Raw genomic sequence first — 17842 nt, 5'->3', positions numbered from 1 at the left:
TGATCTAACCATTAAATCCCACAGGAGGGAGAGAGAACAACATGTTTCTTCTCCCCTATCCATGCTTTAGCATTCATGAGAAAGCCAGTCTTTCAACTATGGGTCTAAAATGAAGAAACTAAAACTCCATCCCATTACTAAACATAATAGTTTTTTTTCCTTTTATTTTATTTGGTCATTTTCAAACATTACTCATTAGAAACAAAGATCATTTTCTTTTCCTCCTCCCCCCTCCGTTAAACATAATAGTTTTAGCTAGGCAGACCTGTTCTAATTCTGCACGTAGAACCCAGAGAGACAACTACTAAAAGTGCTAGAAAGAGATGACATGATTGTAAAATCTCTTTTTCATCTTCACTCTTTGTGAGAGATGTCCCTTGAGTTTGATGACAGGCAAGGGAATGTAGATTAACCTCAGATACTTAGATAAATGCATTACACAAACAATTATTCTTTTGAAACTGAAATATAAACTCAGTTCTGATTAGAAGAAGTCTTAGATTGCCAATTGGCAGTTAGCAGCCACCCTGGTAGAAGCATCTAGCTTTTAACAAGAGCCATTTCTTCTGCTCTATGGAAAATGGGAACCCTGGGCACAACCACTTCCAAGTGAACTGATCTGGGGCAGCTAGATGGCCCAGTGGATAGAGCACTAGGCCTGGAGTTGGGAGACCTGGGTTCAATCTGACCTCAGATACTTTCTAGCTGTATGACCTTTAAATTCCATTGCCTAACCCTTACCAGTGTTCTGTTTTAGAATTGATACTAAAACGGAAGGTAAGGGTTTAAAAAAATGAACCAATCCATTCTCAACAAGCAAAACCTCAGTTCTGCTTTTAGTTTAAAGCCCAAAAAAGAAAAATCAATGGTTGTACATGAACACAGAAAGCTTCTGATGCCAGATATGCTAATGTGACCAAAAAAACAGACAATTTACACATTTTTAAAGTCAGGTTAAGTCCAAGGTTGGAGCATAACTAGGTTGTCAAAAGCGTGCCTGTTCATGGAGGGGGTTGGGAGGTGGGTGAGTGTTGGTGACCCAAAGCTAAAAAGGTTTGGGGTTTCCCCCCCACCTTTAGGAAAGAAAGAATTATTTCAGTTGATTTCTTCCTTCTTTCAATAGAATTGGATCATACCCTTATGTCACCTCTGGCAGTTTATCATTTCTAAAAATAGGTTTCAGGGAACAAAAGAATGTAGCTGGAAACCACCCATCTTTCTTGGCATGTGCTTTGTATGCCTAGTTTCAGACTGAATAAATAGTAGATGAAATGTATGAGTGTGTGTGCTCACGCATGCATGTGCACCTCCTCAGAGATGAAGGGGGAGTGGGACCAGAGAGGGGAGAGACTCCTAGACACATCTAAAATGTAAATATCAGCTTAATAGGAATTAGTGCTTAGCAAAGATAAGTGGAAGGGGAGCCCTGCTAAGAAAGGCTTCCTATATGTAATGATAAAGGTCTGATTCAGAGGAAATCTTGTTCATTTTAGCTATTCTGCTCAGAACTGCCAATGCAAGGTCACATGAGAGCTGCTTAGGAGTCCTGAGGAGTTTCAGTTCTGGCTATAGTTCTCCCCCACTGACATTCTTTCTGGAAGTCTTAAAGCAACAAGAATTTAGTAGCAGACATGGAAATACTATACAGTGTAGAAAAAGATAATTGGCATGTTCATGCAGTGATGATGGAGGATCCAAGGATTTAGAGATGGAAGGGAACTCAGAGAACATCTAGTCCACCCACCTTATTTAACAGATGAGGAAGTGAGGGCTGAGAGAGGAAAGCTGACTTTGTCAGTCACTCAGGTATTTGATCCCATTTCTTCCTACCTCTTCCAGGACCAGCTTCCTTCTCTCATGCATCTTTTATTTCCCCTTTTCCCCTGGAACTTTTCTCTCTCCCTACAAACATGCTCATCTCTCTCCAGTCGTGGGGAAAACTGCTTTCTTTTCTTCCCCTTCATTGCTAAACTTTCCTCTTATTCTCGTTCCTTTACTGTTTAGCTTCTTGACAAAGATGTTTCTTACACTTCCTCACTACCCTCTCACTCCTCAGCCTCTTCCAATCAGGCTTCATCATTCTGTTAATTCTCTTCTCTCAGATATTGCCAATCCTCTTAATTGCCAAATTGATTACTTTATTTCTGTCTTGATCTTCCTTGACCTCCCTATAGCTTCTGAAATTATTGATCCTTTTTTACTCTTAGATAATCTCTCTCTCTGAGCTTCAACCAGTCATTCAATCAGGAAGTGTTTTTAGTAAGTTTCTTCTATGTACATGGTACTGTACTAGGTGCTGGGGTTATAAACACAGTAAACAAAACAATTCCTATTTGCAAAGAGAATAAATTCTAATGCTAACCCGAGGCCTCCACTTTGTTGCATTGTTGTGCCCTGACTCATCTTTTGAGGTTTTTATTTTTCAGTTGTACTTGGAAGCTTTTCCCGAATGCCAAATAGTTTCCTTCCCTCTTCTCTAGACTGGAAATTCCCCAGGAAGAACTGATTTTAATTATATAATGAAAACAGCTAGTCTGAACCCCCAAATAACTGGAATTTCATCTCCTAAATTAAAGAGGCAAATGACAAGAAAGCATCGTGATTGGTAGGGATGTCATTTTTTCTGTTTTGTTTTATGCTAGAGTACAAAGCATTAAAAAGAGTGTCAGATTTGGAATCCAATGACAGGTTTAAGAACTGGCTGTGATGCTTATTAGCTATGTTACCTTCAGCAAATCATTTACCCTCTCTGTTTCAGCTTCTTCTTCTGTAAAAATTGAATAATAATATTTTATTACTTTTTCACAGGGTTGTTGGCAGATAATAATAACTCACATTTTTATTGTGTTTTGTAAGCTACAAATGTGAGTGTGAACAGTGAAGCACTATGATGTGAGTGAAGGTGATGATCAATGATGTACTGATATCCTACAGGCCCTCGTACTTTCTTTATCACACTGTACCCCTTTGAACAAGTAAGGCCTTCAGATAAATAACGAAGGTTAGAGCATATTCAGAAGTTAGTGAAATACATTATTATATTTTATGAATTTTTTTCATTGAAAAGGGATGAAATAAACAACATTTTCTCTTTAGCCTTTTGTTAACTCAAACTCTTAATAACCCAGGCATTCCCAATTAACTGAGGTTTTCTATAATTCTGAGTAGGGTGCTCTATACCATCAGGAGGTAAAGAGAAAACAAGATAGTGTTCTGGATTTTGCTATTGAGTCTTCCAAATCCTGCTAAAGGACAAGGACATCCAGAAAGTTATGTGGCCCAAAGGTTAGAATCCTGAGCCTGGAGTCATAAAGACCTGGATTCAAATCCTGACTTGGCCACTAGCTAGCTGTGTAGCCCTGGGCAAGTCATGTGATTTTTCTCAGCTTCAGTTTGCTCATCTATGGAATGGGGATAATAATAGTACCTAGCTCTTAGGGTTGCTTTGAGGATCAAATGACCTAACACATATAAAACTCTTCACTCAAAGCATTATATAAGTGCAAGCTGTTATGATGTATTCATCCTTTTTGAAATCCAAGATTTAGCAATGAAAGGGTTGGGTGAGACATTTAGGTTTTCCTTATGAGTCCCTCCTATGTTATAATTACAAGGGATTTCTCTATAATCACAAGATCATTGACTCCCTACTCTGGCAACAGCAATAGCAAACACATAGTCTGCCACCCAAAACACTCAGGCTACTATGTTCCTCAGTGCAATCTGAATGAGATCAAAATGTCATGGGAAATATTTAACAAAATAAATAAAAATACAATACCACAAAGATAATGTTAATATGTGGTTTTCTGAGTCAGTATACAGTTGGGAAAGACTCTTCATCATGGTTTCTTTGAGTCTGACACCACCATCTTACTTCATGTCCCATCTGTCTTCTCTCCTGGACACCACCTTAATTCAAGCCTTTATCATCTCTCACCTGGATTTTTTCAATAATTTCCTTGCCACAAATTTCCCTCCTCTCTAATCCTGCCTCCACAAAGTTTCCAAAACTCAGTTGAGGAATAACTGTGCCACTCTCCCCATCAAGAAGAATAAGTGGCTAAAGGAAAGTAGGACTCTACAATAGCATGAGGGAGCTAAATGGCAATGTGTAGTTTTCTCCTGGTTAAAATGATGGAATTGGAAATAAGCAATCTCCAAATTGTCTTCCGGATCCAAATCCTAAGAATCCATCTTTAGATATGTTGAGCTCTTTAACTTTTAAGATGATTAATTAACTAATTAACTATTGAGATAAATAATATTATCAAATTTTAAAAAAGAATTAGTGGTTCCCTATTGCCACTATGATAAAGTACAAACAATTCTGCTGGGCATTGAAAGCCCTTCAGAATATGGATGACGCCAACCTTGCCAGACTAAATGCACCTTGCTCCCTTTTATTCACCCCACACTGAAACAAGTCTCTTTTGCTGTCCCCTGTAAAGGACATTCCACCTTTTGCCTTCCTGACTTTGTATAAACTATCCTTCATGCCTGAATGTTTTTCCTCCTCTCTTCCACCTCTTAGAATCTTTAAAGCTCAGTTCAAAATGCCACCTCTTACAGGAGGACTTTGTGATCTAGTTTTTAGGGACTTCCCCAGCTATATCAATTTGTACTTGTACTTTCCCCACACTCTCCCACAGTGTGCTGGGATGCTGTACAAATTTTACTATTTAATAAACCGAACTGTGAGGTATTCTTTTTGGCTCCAGAATGCTATAAAAATTATTGAATCATTAAGGGTTATATAAATCAAGAAAGTTTAGGAACCTGTCATTCACATTATTTCTCCTTGCTTCTTGAGGGCAGGGACCTTTTGGTGCTTTGAATCCTCACTACCTAGCACAATGTCTAGCATATCATTGGTATTCAATACGTATCTGCTAAATGAATGAATGAAGAATGACATGGTCCTGGACCTCAGATCGGGATAAAAAGACATATGCTAAAATCTTCAAGAATATCAGGCTGGTACCATTTAATCCTTGTGATATCATGAGAGAGCTAGGAAGGCTCCTAGAATCCAGGACAATCTTATGGGAAGATATGGGCAAAAGTGCAGAAGAAGTGAGAATGAATGGATTGGGTTGTGAACCACATCACTGGAGGAATAACTACTGCTCCATTTGAGTCTTATCATTTTTTAGACATTTAATTTAATACTAAATATTGATTCCAAGACAAAAAAGAGGTAAGGGTTAGGCAATTGGGGTTAAGTGACTTGCCCAGAGCCACATAGCTAGGAAGTGTCCAAGACCAAATTTGAACCCAGGACCTCCTATCTTTTAAGGACTGTCTATCCACTGAGCAACCTAACCACCCCGAAGCTTATCATTTAACCAAAATTAGATTTAATGAGAAGACAACATGTACCTTGAGGAGACACACAAGTGCACACATACACACAAGCAAATTCTAAATCTCATAGTCCTACAGCTTTTCAGGCTGCTTTAGAGGGAAACACACAATGGAAACAAACATAATAAAAAGAATTAGAAAAGAATTATAATTGCCAAAAAATTCTGAAAGTATAACAACAAATTTTATATTATCTGGATCACCCATTTGGCCTTTTTAGATCTTGTTTGTAAATATTTTTATGATTCTGACCTGTGAGGTGTAAAATATGACAGCAATCAGTCCAATCCAGCTGTGCAGACTGTACATATTAGGAATGTTCTTGGTGTTATGGAAGTCAAAAACGGCAACGAGCGAGATAATTGCAAGGATCAGAGCAATGGTATTTAGCCCAGCATGGATGAATTTCATCAGGAGTTTGCTGCATTTCCAGGTCCAGGGTAGTCTGTAGACGATAATTGCTGGGGGGAGAAGGAAAACAACATTTTTAAAATAGTGAATGGAAAGTTAATGATTTATCAACAGTAATCTCAAATAGTCCTACATAGTTCAACAAGTGCTATTCCAAAGCTATCTTGGAAAAGTCAGGTTTCTTGGAAGAGAATTTTGAGGCAGCTTTAGGCAGTAAATAGAGTGGTCCAGAAGGACTTGAACTCACATCCTGCCTTTGAGTCATACTTTGCACAGACCCTGGACAACCCCCTTCAGCCCTCAGTGTTCTAGGCAGCTCTCTAAGACTACAAATTTTGCAGAGAAGGTGCGCTTTTCTATTGATGAAGGGAATTTCCTTATCTTGGAGCTCCCTCTAACAAGGCAATCATGGGTCCAGTACCTGTCCTTAGTTGTCCACTTAATTGCTCCTGGCAATCTCTAGGCTATTAGCAATGAATGGAAGAAATAGTAATTCTCTCTGAGGTCAAATTACATTAATTTAAGCATAAATACAAAATATTTTATTTCAAAAAACAAGCAAAAAATTTGCCAATTTTATATATGTAGAAAAATGTGGGTACTACATATACATAAGTATTCAAGTCCTGAAGTAATGTGCAAGTTGTAGGTGACTATTCCAGCAAAAATGAAATACAGAGAAAGTGGAAGATGCCAACAGCTGCTGTCTTCATTTCCCTTTTCTTCTTAATTCTCAACAACTGCATAAATACCATATGCCTGGCAAGTCATGGGCACTTTGAAAATGCTTGCTGGTAGTGGCTCAGTGGAATGAGAACCAAGTGCAGTGATGGGAGGTTCTGGGTTCATATCTGGTTTCAGACATTTCCTAGCTCTATGACCCTGGGCAAGTCACTTAATCCCCTTAGCCTAATCCTTATCACTTTTCTGCCTTGGAATTAATACATGCTATCAATTCTAAGATGCAAGATAAAGGTTGTTGTTGTTTTTTCTTTTTTTAATGCTTACTTGATTAACTTGATGCATGGCCAAGTTAGAGGATTTAGCTATTTACACAAAGCTCTTTGGTCTCCTTGAAAAGGGGAAGTGTGCTCATATGTATTTAAACTAAAATAGCTCAAATTTTCATCACTTCTTAAACTTTTTGGTTTCAGAATCACTTTGTAGTCTTAAAAATTATTGAGAACCTCAAAGAACTTTTGTTTGTGTAAGTTATAACTTTTAATATTTATTATTTTATTAAAACGGATTATTTAAAACATATATTTATTTAAAACAATAAGCCTATTATGTTAACATAAATAACATTTTATGAAAAACTACACTTTCCAAAACAAAAAAATATAAAAAAGAAGAGTGGCATTGTTTTACATATTTTTGCAAATCTCTTGAATGTGGGGATTAATAGAAGACAGCTGGATTATCCTATCTGCCTCTGCATTCAATCTGTTGCAATATGTTGTTTTTATTGAAGTATATTAAAAAATCTGGCCTCAGATTTGTTTTTGGAAAAGGGAAGCATATTTTAATAGATAAATAACGTCAGTATTATTACAAAAATAGTTTTTACTTTGCTGACTTCCTGAAAGGGTCTTAGGAATTACCAAGAGTTCACAGACCATCCTTTGAGAACTGTTGGTTTAGGAAATATTTTGTTAGTTAAAAACCCTGTGAAGTCATCAATACATTAATTTTTCTGAAAGGTATCAGGAGTTTCTAAGGCTTAGAGCACTACCTGCTGCTCTAAGCCATCTCCAAATGGTCTCCATTACAGAGCTCTCTATTTGACAGCTAGGGAAGGGAGTTTCTCCACCTAAGTTTCCTACCAATGAAATCATAGGCCAAAGAAAAAAATAAAAATAAAAAAGGAGCTGGAGGTAGGTAAAGAGATTCTTTCTAGGATTTTTTCTCAGTCAGTCAGGATTTAAACTAATAGTATCAGAGATTTTATTTGGAGGGACTAAAGATAGAGAACTAGACTCGTATCTCACCTGATATTAGATGTATAACTGTGAGTAAGTCATGTAAGCTTTCAGAGCCTCTTAGGATGTCTCTAAAACACTAAGTCATAGTTGTTGATCAGGAATTTCCACCACAAGAATTTTCCCACCATGATGAAATCATGGGTCCGGGCCAAAACAAAAAACCTCAAACCTCAAACTGAAAGTCAATCTCCTTTTTCTCCATCTAAAAAAGTGTGTAAACAGAGGATGCCAGTTTTGTAACTTTTCATTCCAGGATAGCTACCAGGAAATATGATAGTCATTTTCTCCAATCTGAAGTGAAAGGAACAAATGAGCAGTGGTGTGTTGGAATCATAGTTGTAAAGGTGACTTAAAGGTCATTTAATCCATGATTCCGTGATCTGTTCCTGTTCTGAGAAATATTTAATAGTGACTTCTTTAATTCTCCAGAATGACCCCCTCCAATGAGTATTCCATACTATATAGAATGCATTTATGTGGAGCTATATAGAGATTTTGAGATAAGACTGTGATAAGGAAAAGATATTTTATGCCAACGTTGAATCATTCTTTATTCATCTTCCTTATCTCCGTCAAGTGTCATGTTTACTTTGCTGGCTCAATAAGATGTATTCATGATCATGAGGCCCATATGATATTACTCCAAGTCTAAGCCTTAAAAACTTGGCTATCATGGTTAATGATATGAGTAATAACTATTCATTAATAATCAGTAATCAGTTTCATAGAGATTGACATCAGGTGCCTGTTCCTTTTCCTTCCATTCTTACCCAGTAGAGGCTACCCACAGCCTATAGAGCTTTGTACAAGATTTTTCTCAAATCACAGAAATAATAGATTTGGGAATGTGGGATAATTTTTAGGGAAAATTTAAATTATCCAAATTTAGTAGATTTTTTTTTTTTAGAAATTGAGAACAGCTAATGCCATAGAGAAGAAAAAAAGAAGAAAAAGCACATTTCTGAATCAATTACCAAGACAACCTTCTCAGAGTTAAGCTTCTCAGGGCCTGAGCCTGCAAGGCTGCCCTGCTACCAAGACCTGCAAGTTTCCTGTGATTGGATAAACTGATTCAAGTTATCCTGATCATGGCTTTCTCTTGGGTGAGCTATTTCACTACTTATGGTTCATCATTTCAACTGCAACTCCCTTCTTCAAGATGAAGGTTAACAATGACCTCCTAATTGCAAAAGCCAATGGCTTTTTCTCAGTTCTTATCCTTTTTTGATTGGCTTCCCTGCGAGTTTTGACACTATTGACACTATTGAGTATATTATTACTACTCCCAATATTCTCTTCTCCCTTGGCTTCTGTCACACTACTACATTGTCCTAGTTTCCATCAAACATTTATGACTACTCTTTCTTCATTCCCTCAGTGACTCCTCTTCCTTCACCCTCTCTCTTAATATAAGCATTCACTAAGGTTCTGCCTTCAGTCCTTTACTTCTCTCTCTCTATCGCCATCTCTCTCTCACACATAGATTCCTAACTTTTTTTTTTTATTAATGCATTTGTTAGTGACATTAAAATTCCCATGTATCTCCCTCCCTCCTTGCCCTCCCAGTACTGGAGAAGGCATTTTTTGAAAACAAAACAAAACAAACAAGCCCATGTAAATATGTCTTTCATGGTTCTCTGTTTCAGTTCTTTCTCTGGAGTTGGACATTCACAAGTTATTCTTTAAACATTAATTCTGTAGCTGTATACAATGTTCTCTTGGGTCTACTCACTTCATTTTTCGTAATTTCATGTAGACCTTTCCATTTTTTTTTAAATTAAGCTGCTCATCATTTTTTTTATGGCAAAATAGTATTCCATCACAATCATATGGCCCAACTTGTTCAGTCATTACCCAATTGATAGACATCTCCTTGATTTCTAATTCTTTGCTACCACAAAGACAGCTGCTATAAATATTTTAGAACATATAGGTTCTTTTCCTTTTTCCCTGATCACCTTAGGAAATAAACCTAGTAGTGATATTACTGGGTCAAAAGGTATACCCAATTTTATAACTCTTTGGGAATAATACCAGATTGCTCTCCAAAATGGTTGGATTAAGTCACAGTTCCACCCACAGTGAATTAGTTTTTTCCACATTCCCTGCCACATTTATCATTTTGCCCTTTTTAAATTTTTGCCAATTTGATAGGTGTGATATCTCAGAATTGTTTTGACTTACTATTTCTCTAATCAATAATAATTTAGAGCCATTTTTATATGACTACATATAGCTTTGATTTCTTCATCCAAAAATAGTCTGTTTAAATCTTTTTACCATTTATCAATTGGGAATGGCTATATCCCCAACTCTTACCTCCCTAATCTCTGTCTGACTTTCTGAGTTCTGCTAATGACACTGATAGGCATCCATGCTAGAAACTTTAGTCTTTTTTAACTCTTTCTCTCTTATACCCAATTATTTACAAATTCCTATTTGTATACCTCCACATATATTTCCATTTCTACTATTGCCATCATAATTCAAGTCCCTGTTAATTCTCACATGACTTCTTACAAAAAAGAGTTGCCTCATTCATCTACCTCCAATCTATTTTGCAACTTCTTGCCAGATTAATATTCCAAATACATATCTTTGGTCACATCAATCCCTTAGCCAAAAACCTTTAGTGGTTTATCACTGCCTACAGAATAAAATACAAATGCTTTAGTTTGGTATTGAAGGTCCACTCCATTGAATGCCAACCTAACTCTCCACCCTTTTTCATACTACTCCATCTTACTCTGTGTTTGACAAACTGGACTATTTCTCTGAACATGGTCTATGCTTTCTTATCTCTTTGTGTTTAGAGGTCATTCCTTGGAATGCTTCCCTCTCCGTCTCTTCTTTGTTGGAATTTGAACTTATTATTGCTTAGCAAACTGGTAAGTAGGGAAAAATCCTAGGTCATTGATACAGAGTGGAGGCAAATTTCTGCCTACACAGTACAACTGACTGCCCCTTTGCCCTGACCCAGGTTGTCACCCCAGGGTCCCACTCTCGTGGCTCTCCCCGACTCCTTCCAAATGCTACTTCTATTTCTACTACTTTTCCACTGGTTGAGGGGACCAAAGATCAAGGGAATCAGAGGTTGTGCCATAGGGGCTCAAGACTAAACACATTAGGTGGTTGTCCATCCGCCTCTCTGGGCCCAATTGGATCCGTATGAACCCTATTGTCCTCTGTAGCCCAAGTCATGTTGCTGGGCTGAGGAACTCATTCTCCATATTCAATCACTAGCCTACTCTTATTGAATCTGCTTCCATAGCATATTTCCCATTCAACCCTTTCATTTTCCCTCACACTGTTATCCAAGTTTATATTCTTATCATCTCTTGTTATCACTACTGTAATAGCCTTCCAACTGGTCTCTCTGTTTCTAATTTTTCTCCACTCCAATCCATTCTCCACTGAGCTGCCTAACCCATATCCATGAAGTTAATATCTACTCAAGTCATTCCCCTATCAAGAAGCCTCAGGGGCTCCCTACTGCTTTGAAGTTAAACTACAAAGCTTCTCTGTTTGGTACCTCACAATCTGGGTATAACCTTCTCCTCCAGGTTTATTGAGCATTATTCTCCACACATTCTTGTTCCAGTCAGACAGATATACTTGCTTGCTTTTCCCTATGTGTGTCATTTCATTATTGGCCTCTATGACTTTGCCTTTGCAGAGAGCACTCTGCTATCTTTGGCACTTATGCAATAGGTTTGCCATTACTGTGCTATCCAATTCCTATTCCTATCCTACGTACATGTTATTTCCTCTTGAAAAAATATAAACTCCTCAAAAGCAGGGACTTCTTTAATTTTTGTCTTTGCAACTCCAGTACTTAGTACAGTGTCCAACACAGAGTAGGTACTTAATAAATGCTCACTGAATTTAATTTGGCTCTCTGCTCCTATACATTCCATCTCCTTTTTCTCATTGCCAGATAATTTTTTCTTGGTGATTAGAATTCCTAGCTGTCTCTGCTCTTTGGTAGGGTATTCTGCATACAATGCACATCTATAAACATTGATTAATTGTTCTTCCTCAGAGGACACAGGAAAACCTTAGATAAGTCTTTCTATTTCACTGTTTAGCATTCTTCTCTCCAAACTAAATATATCTTTATAGGCCATTTAATGAATTATCTTAATAATGAATCATTAAAATGATTAGTTTTTTTAATATCATTGCTTTATGGAGAAATAAATCCCTAGAAGGTATAAAGCATTTTCTCTACTAAATCAAAATTCAGTCATCAAATTGATGAAGTATCAATAAGAGCCAAGTCCCACATGCTGGTTTCTCAAGGAATTGTATGTATTGTATCTCACTCCTCTACCCATTCAGCACAATACTGGTATTCTCTAGTTGCACAGATGAATTATGGAAAATGAAGGTCTCTTCCAACAGGAACTTAAAAATCACAGAAGTCCTTTAGAATCTATGTTTACAGGCTTAATCACAATCAAAATGCTAAAATATTCTCAGTTTCAGAACTGGCTCTCCTGGTTTGACTATTTTTCTCCTTTTGACTGCTCTCCTTTTCTAGTTGTCTTTTGCTGGATCATCTATCTATCTTCCCACCAAGCTATACATTCTCAAATGAGTATGTGATCAGTTCCTACCTATCTTGCCACTTTATATCCCTCCAGGCTCTTATTAAAAAAAAAATAAAAGGTCAGCTAGAAATTCTAGTTAATTAATCCCAGATAAGGTATCAATAGGCATGAAAGAGTTAATGTTTTATGCCTTCCAGGGAATATTTTCCATTTTAAAAGGGACTTTAAACTTACGGAAGAGCCATGATTTAACTCAACAGAACACATAATTGTAATCATAGGACTTTAAGGCACCTAGCAAGAAAGTGCAGATATTTGGGGTCAGAATATTGTCTAACATTTCAAAAAGGACTGAAGTTCAAGCTTAGAAAGATATAATTTCTTAATGCTAGAGATCACCTTCAACCTCATGGAATCAGTAAAAATCTTTCATAGATGGTTCATTTTGTTAAGGCAAAACTTTTTCCCCTATACCTTTTTTTTCCAAGTCCTGCTTAGCCCTCTCTACCCAAAACCCACTCTCTGACTTCACATGGTGGCCTCGTTTTTTGCTGGCCAAGATTTTACTTTATTGTGTTCTAGCTCTATAGTTCATTATCCTTTTAATTTCAATTTTTAGTTTGGACCTAAGATACATGTTTCACCCCAGGAGTTTTCTCTTAGTTTAAGTGAAGTAGAATCATAGAATCAATCAATCCCACAATATTCATTAAACACCCACTATGATCCAGATCCTGTAGAGGAACTGGAGCTACAAAGACAAAAATTAAATAATCCTCACCCTTCCAAGGTGTTATTGTCTATTGGATCAGAGGTTTATAGCTACAAGGAACCTCAAAAGTCCTCTGATTCAATTCCTTAATTTACAATTGAAAAAATTGAGCCCAGGCAAGTGAAATGACTCTCTCTCTCTCTGTCTGTCTGTCTCTCTTTCTCTCTCTCTCTCTCTCTCTCTCTCTCTCTCACACACACACACACACACATACACACACATACACAGAGGCAGCAACATTCTGTCCTTTTATTCACACCCAAGTACCAGCTCTCTGTTCTGTTTCAAATACAGCAAAATTTTCTGGCTGTCTTGAATAAAAGGAATGGCTGCCTCAGAGCTCAGGAATGTTATTTGCCTTAGTGAAGAATTAATATAGAATTGTCAAGCATGAACCATTTTCCTAATATCACTGGGGAAATTATTTGTGGCATCCAGTCTCTTCTTCCTTTCTCTCTATCTCTCCGAGAATATAGCTGTTTAATATCACATTCTGAGCCCAAACAACGTACTTTTCAACAGTTCAAACAGGGGAACAAGTTATAATCTCAAATAGAAATGGAAAAATTAGGTTATAATGTCTAAGATAGTAGAAGGTATTGCTCTGCTCTCCCCTTGATAACACTAACTGGACATTGATTTTACAACTGTGTTTGTTCCATGGTCTATACAGGATGATCATGTCTTTGTGTTGGCAAGTGTTAAGTTTACTACCTATTCACTGGATAGATGCATTTTCCCAATTTTCACAAATACAATTTGAGGAGTTTGATAAATAGTCTAAAGATCAAAATCAAGAATCATCTATCTCATCTTTTCATAAGACCATTATTTGTTCTTCTTGTCAAATTCCAAGCCTTCTCAGCCATATTGTTAAAAGGATGTGTCAATGCAAAGGAATTTTTTTAAAAAGGGAGGGATGCAATATTAAATTTTGACAAAGGCACTAATTTTCAGAGCATTTTCACATTTGCAATATTTTCTTACAACAATCCCCTAGAGTAAATTGTGCAAATAATATTTTTACTCTTATTTCATAGATAACGAAATGGAGTCTCTGAGGGAGTGAATCACTTACCCAGAGACCCAACTATTAAGTGCCCAAAGTGGGAATGAAACATAGGTCTCTTGACTCTAGGATCAGTGAATATTTTATACCAGGTCTCCTTTTGAAAGAAGGTAAAAACCAAGCAAAAGGAAAAATAATACTCATGTGAACATTCTTCCTCATCTTAAGTACTTAAATTATTTGGAACAACCTACAAGGAAAACCCTGATATTTAATCTGAGGGCCCCTTTGAGAAGACTGTTCCCCTAAGAACCTTGTTCAGCCATGGTATCCTCCAATTTCTACAGGTCCCTTTCCCCCCCTGATCAGAACCAGAAAGACAAAGGTGTGCCCATTCTGTAAGATAAACCCCAAAAGCAAACATTTAGAAAGTTTGGTTGAAAAATTAATTATGAATGACAAATTACATTAAGGCCCTATTCAGAAGGTTATTTTTCCCTCTTGGGTGTGTTGCACATTAAAACCTGAGAGATTTCACAAAGACAACTCTGTGTGCAAAGCAGAATGTTTTCCATTCTCAACGTCATATGGTTGGGTCTAGGCAGCACATTACAAACTTATAAAGTATAATAACTCATTTATCCAGCACCATTACAGAATAAGCTACTTGATCTAAGTTAATTTTCCAGACAGTTGAAGATAACCCCCTTTAAGTACCAATACTTTCAAATTTTTTAATCATTTTTGGAGAAATCTTTATAAAATAGTTTACACATGAACCTGCACTCCTAAGCACAGTGATTTGAAACATTAACATATTTAAGTTTTCCTTGATAATTTAAGATTGTCATTATGGACATCAATTATTATAACTTGCTATAATACAGTGGTGCTCTCAGGGGCCATTAAGGTGGGAGGGTCTGTTTTCTCTCCATTAATTGACCCCAGAATGCTAATGGTCTTTCTATTCCTGTGTTGGTTTTTAATAGTTTTTCAGTCTTCCTTGTTTTTAGCTTCTTCCTGCTTTCAACGTGATAGCTTCTAGAAGCCTAGCCTTCTAATTTCCTGCATCTAGTCTACTAGAAATCTACATAACTAAGATCATTAGTGTTCCATTAAAAAAATAAAAGTAGCCTAGGCATAGTAGTGCATCTTCTGCTGGGGAGACTGAGACTGGTGGATTGCCTGAGTTCTGAGCTGCTATCAGCAGGCTTGATCAGGTGTCTGCATTATATCCAGGACCAACACAATGAGTCTCTTCATTCCCAAGTGAGGTGGGGAATCAATGGACTGTCTAAGGAGGAATCCACTAAGTTCAGCACCACCATGGTGAGCTTCTTTTGCCTCCTCTCCCCTCCCCATAAGGGGGTTCACTGGGATAAGGAGGAGTTAACTGGCCCAGAAGAGAAAAATGGCATAATAAAGCTTCTATTTCAATTAGCCACTTCCAGTACTAATGAGATAAGGAGACCTGAACTAAAATGATGATGATGATGATGATGAAAAAGAACATGGAGGAGGAGGAGGGGAAAAATGAAGAAGAAATGGGCTCTAGTTGAGGGTCTATCCCATGAATACATGACTACATCCACTATTATGGATTTTATGACATTTATTTGAGCTCATAAGAGGTCTTATTTGCTTCCTTTGGTTCTAGGCTCTATTGCAGTCAGCTAAGGATAGCTAAGAAGGCAGGTAGATGACAGTGTATAGAGTGCTAGTCCTGGAATCAGGAAAATCTGATTCAAATCCAGCCTCAGATAATTACTGGTTGTTTTGTCCTGGTTTGCCTTAATCCACCAGAGAAGGAAATGGTGCCCTACTCTGGAATCTTTGCCAAAGAAAACCCCAAAGATATGACTCCATATGGTCATCAAGAGTCAGATGTGCCTGAACAACAGCAAGGATAGCTAGCATTTGTATAGCACTTTAAGGTTTGCAAAGTTCTTGACATATATTGTCTCATTTGATCCTAACAACCCTGAATTATCTCCATTTTACAAATGAGGGAAACTGTGGTTGAGAAAAGTTAAGCAATTCACCCAGAATCATACAACTACTAAGTGCATATCAGGAAGGATTTTAACTTAGCTCTTACTGATTCTAAGTCCAGTGCCCTACCACTATACCATCTAATAGCCTACTAAGTGAATGACCTTGGGTCATGGTTTAATATAGACATTTGTACTAATGGAGTCCCCAAAATGGTTCTGGATAACACCAAAACAGCAATGTCACTGCTGATTGGGCCATCACTCAACATCATACCAACTGATGACAGTTTTAATTGCTTGTTATACCAGCAATTAAACCGAGATTGCAGAAATCCCAAAGGACAATCCATCTTCCTCCTCTGTCTCCCTTCCTCTGTTACAACTGGAGAAACCTTCAAGCCACCTTTTTGAGAAAGCAAAATTCTTATTAAGAAATTCCAGAGTAGCAATAGCAAATCCTCAGGGTGCGATCTTATAATAATAAGGCATATTGAATTAGTACCTTAAAGATCTACAACATGCTTTCCTTATAATAACCCCGTGAGACAGGTGGAAGAAGTAACATCATTTTCATTTTACCAATGGAGAAATTCAAACTCAAGACAAAAGTGATGTACCTGGGATCACGTAGCTAGTAGATAGCACAGACAAGATTTGGATCCTGGTTACCTTACGTCCCATTCAGTCTATTATACCATGCTGCATCTGCTTAGTCTCAGCTTTGCCACCTCATAAATAAGAGGAGATGGATGAAAATTGCTTCTGAAGCCTAAGCCTCCCCTAATGAAGCAATGACCACAAGTGTCTCTAGTGAGTTTAAAGCTCTGTTCCCAGATAAATAAGGCATTATACACTATTTAACGTTTATCTAAAGTGGTTGCATTGGAACAATTTCTCTTTTTAAAATTAAGGTTAAAGAATTAAATAAATAAAATTAAAAATAAAACTAAGGGAAATCTAACCAAAAAAATAGGGAGTCATGAGAAAATATTATCTTTGGATACCACAAAAATTAAAACTATTCTGGAAAGGTTATAAGAACTAATCAAAGGGCTTGGTAGGAATATCTTTTACTTCTTTGATTGGATACTTATCTGCAGGTTATGCCTAATGTATAGGGAGAAGAAATAAATTCTAATAAGTGGGAGAGAGGGAAATGGTTCATAACAACTGCTTAATCCTTCTGGTTCCCCCCTTTTTATTTCTTCCAAAAAAAACAAGTTGAAATGTGAAAAATAATTAATGTTTACTTTAAAGTAAATGAAAAAAATTTTCATTTGAAGTTAAATTTTAGAAAACAAGTAGCAGAGAAATATACTAGATTGAACAGCTAAGAAACATTGGATTATAATGTTTTTTCATATCTATCTTTTTAGCAATGAATAGCTTTCCACAGGAATCAATTTACCTGACTTTGAACCTAACTACTGGAAAATTTCTGCACTCCTGGTTGCAGTGCAACTATAAAACCTTGAAACATGATAACATACTATTCTCTAAGAGAAAGTACTGAGTATGACATTTGCTAATCCTCTCCCAACTCATAATAAAAATACCAATTGTTAATGAGTCTTATAGCATTCATTAAAGAACAGCAAATTTAAGATTTGATTCAATTCAAATATTTATTCAATAACTGAGTTTGCTAGGCACTGAGGATAGAAACCAAGATAAAAACCGATACCAGTCTTTCCCTTAAGAAGCTAAAGGTCTAACATAGCTAGGACGTGTCTGAGGCTGGATTTGATCTC

The 17842-nt window shown here is 36.9% G+C and overlaps 1 protein-coding gene across 1 annotated transcript in view; it reads right to left on the bottom strand.

Moving 5' to 3' along the window:
• The window catches only part of LOC100024932 (plasma membrane ascorbate-dependent reductase CYBRD1), a 40015-nt gene that overhangs the window by 11567 nt on the left and 10606 nt on the right, over nucleotides 1–17842 (bottom strand). Inside the window, exon 2 of the mRNA XM_001375990.4 lies at nucleotides 5620–5828. Within this exon, the coding sequence (XP_001376027.1) occupies nucleotides 5620–5828 (209 nt within the window). The remainder of the gene's footprint in view (nucleotides 1–5619; nucleotides 5829–17842) is intronic.

Source organism: Monodelphis domestica, chromosome 4 (genome assembly GCF_027887165.1).
Source record: "Monodelphis domestica isolate mMonDom1 chromosome 4, mMonDom1.pri, whole genome shotgun sequence".
In the NCBI taxonomy this organism is placed as follows: domain Eukaryota; kingdom Metazoa; phylum Chordata; class Mammalia; order Didelphimorphia; family Didelphidae; genus Monodelphis; species Monodelphis domestica.
The sequence above is the reverse complement of the archived record's forward strand: the minus strand, read 5'-3'. Positions and strand labels throughout refer to the sequence as shown.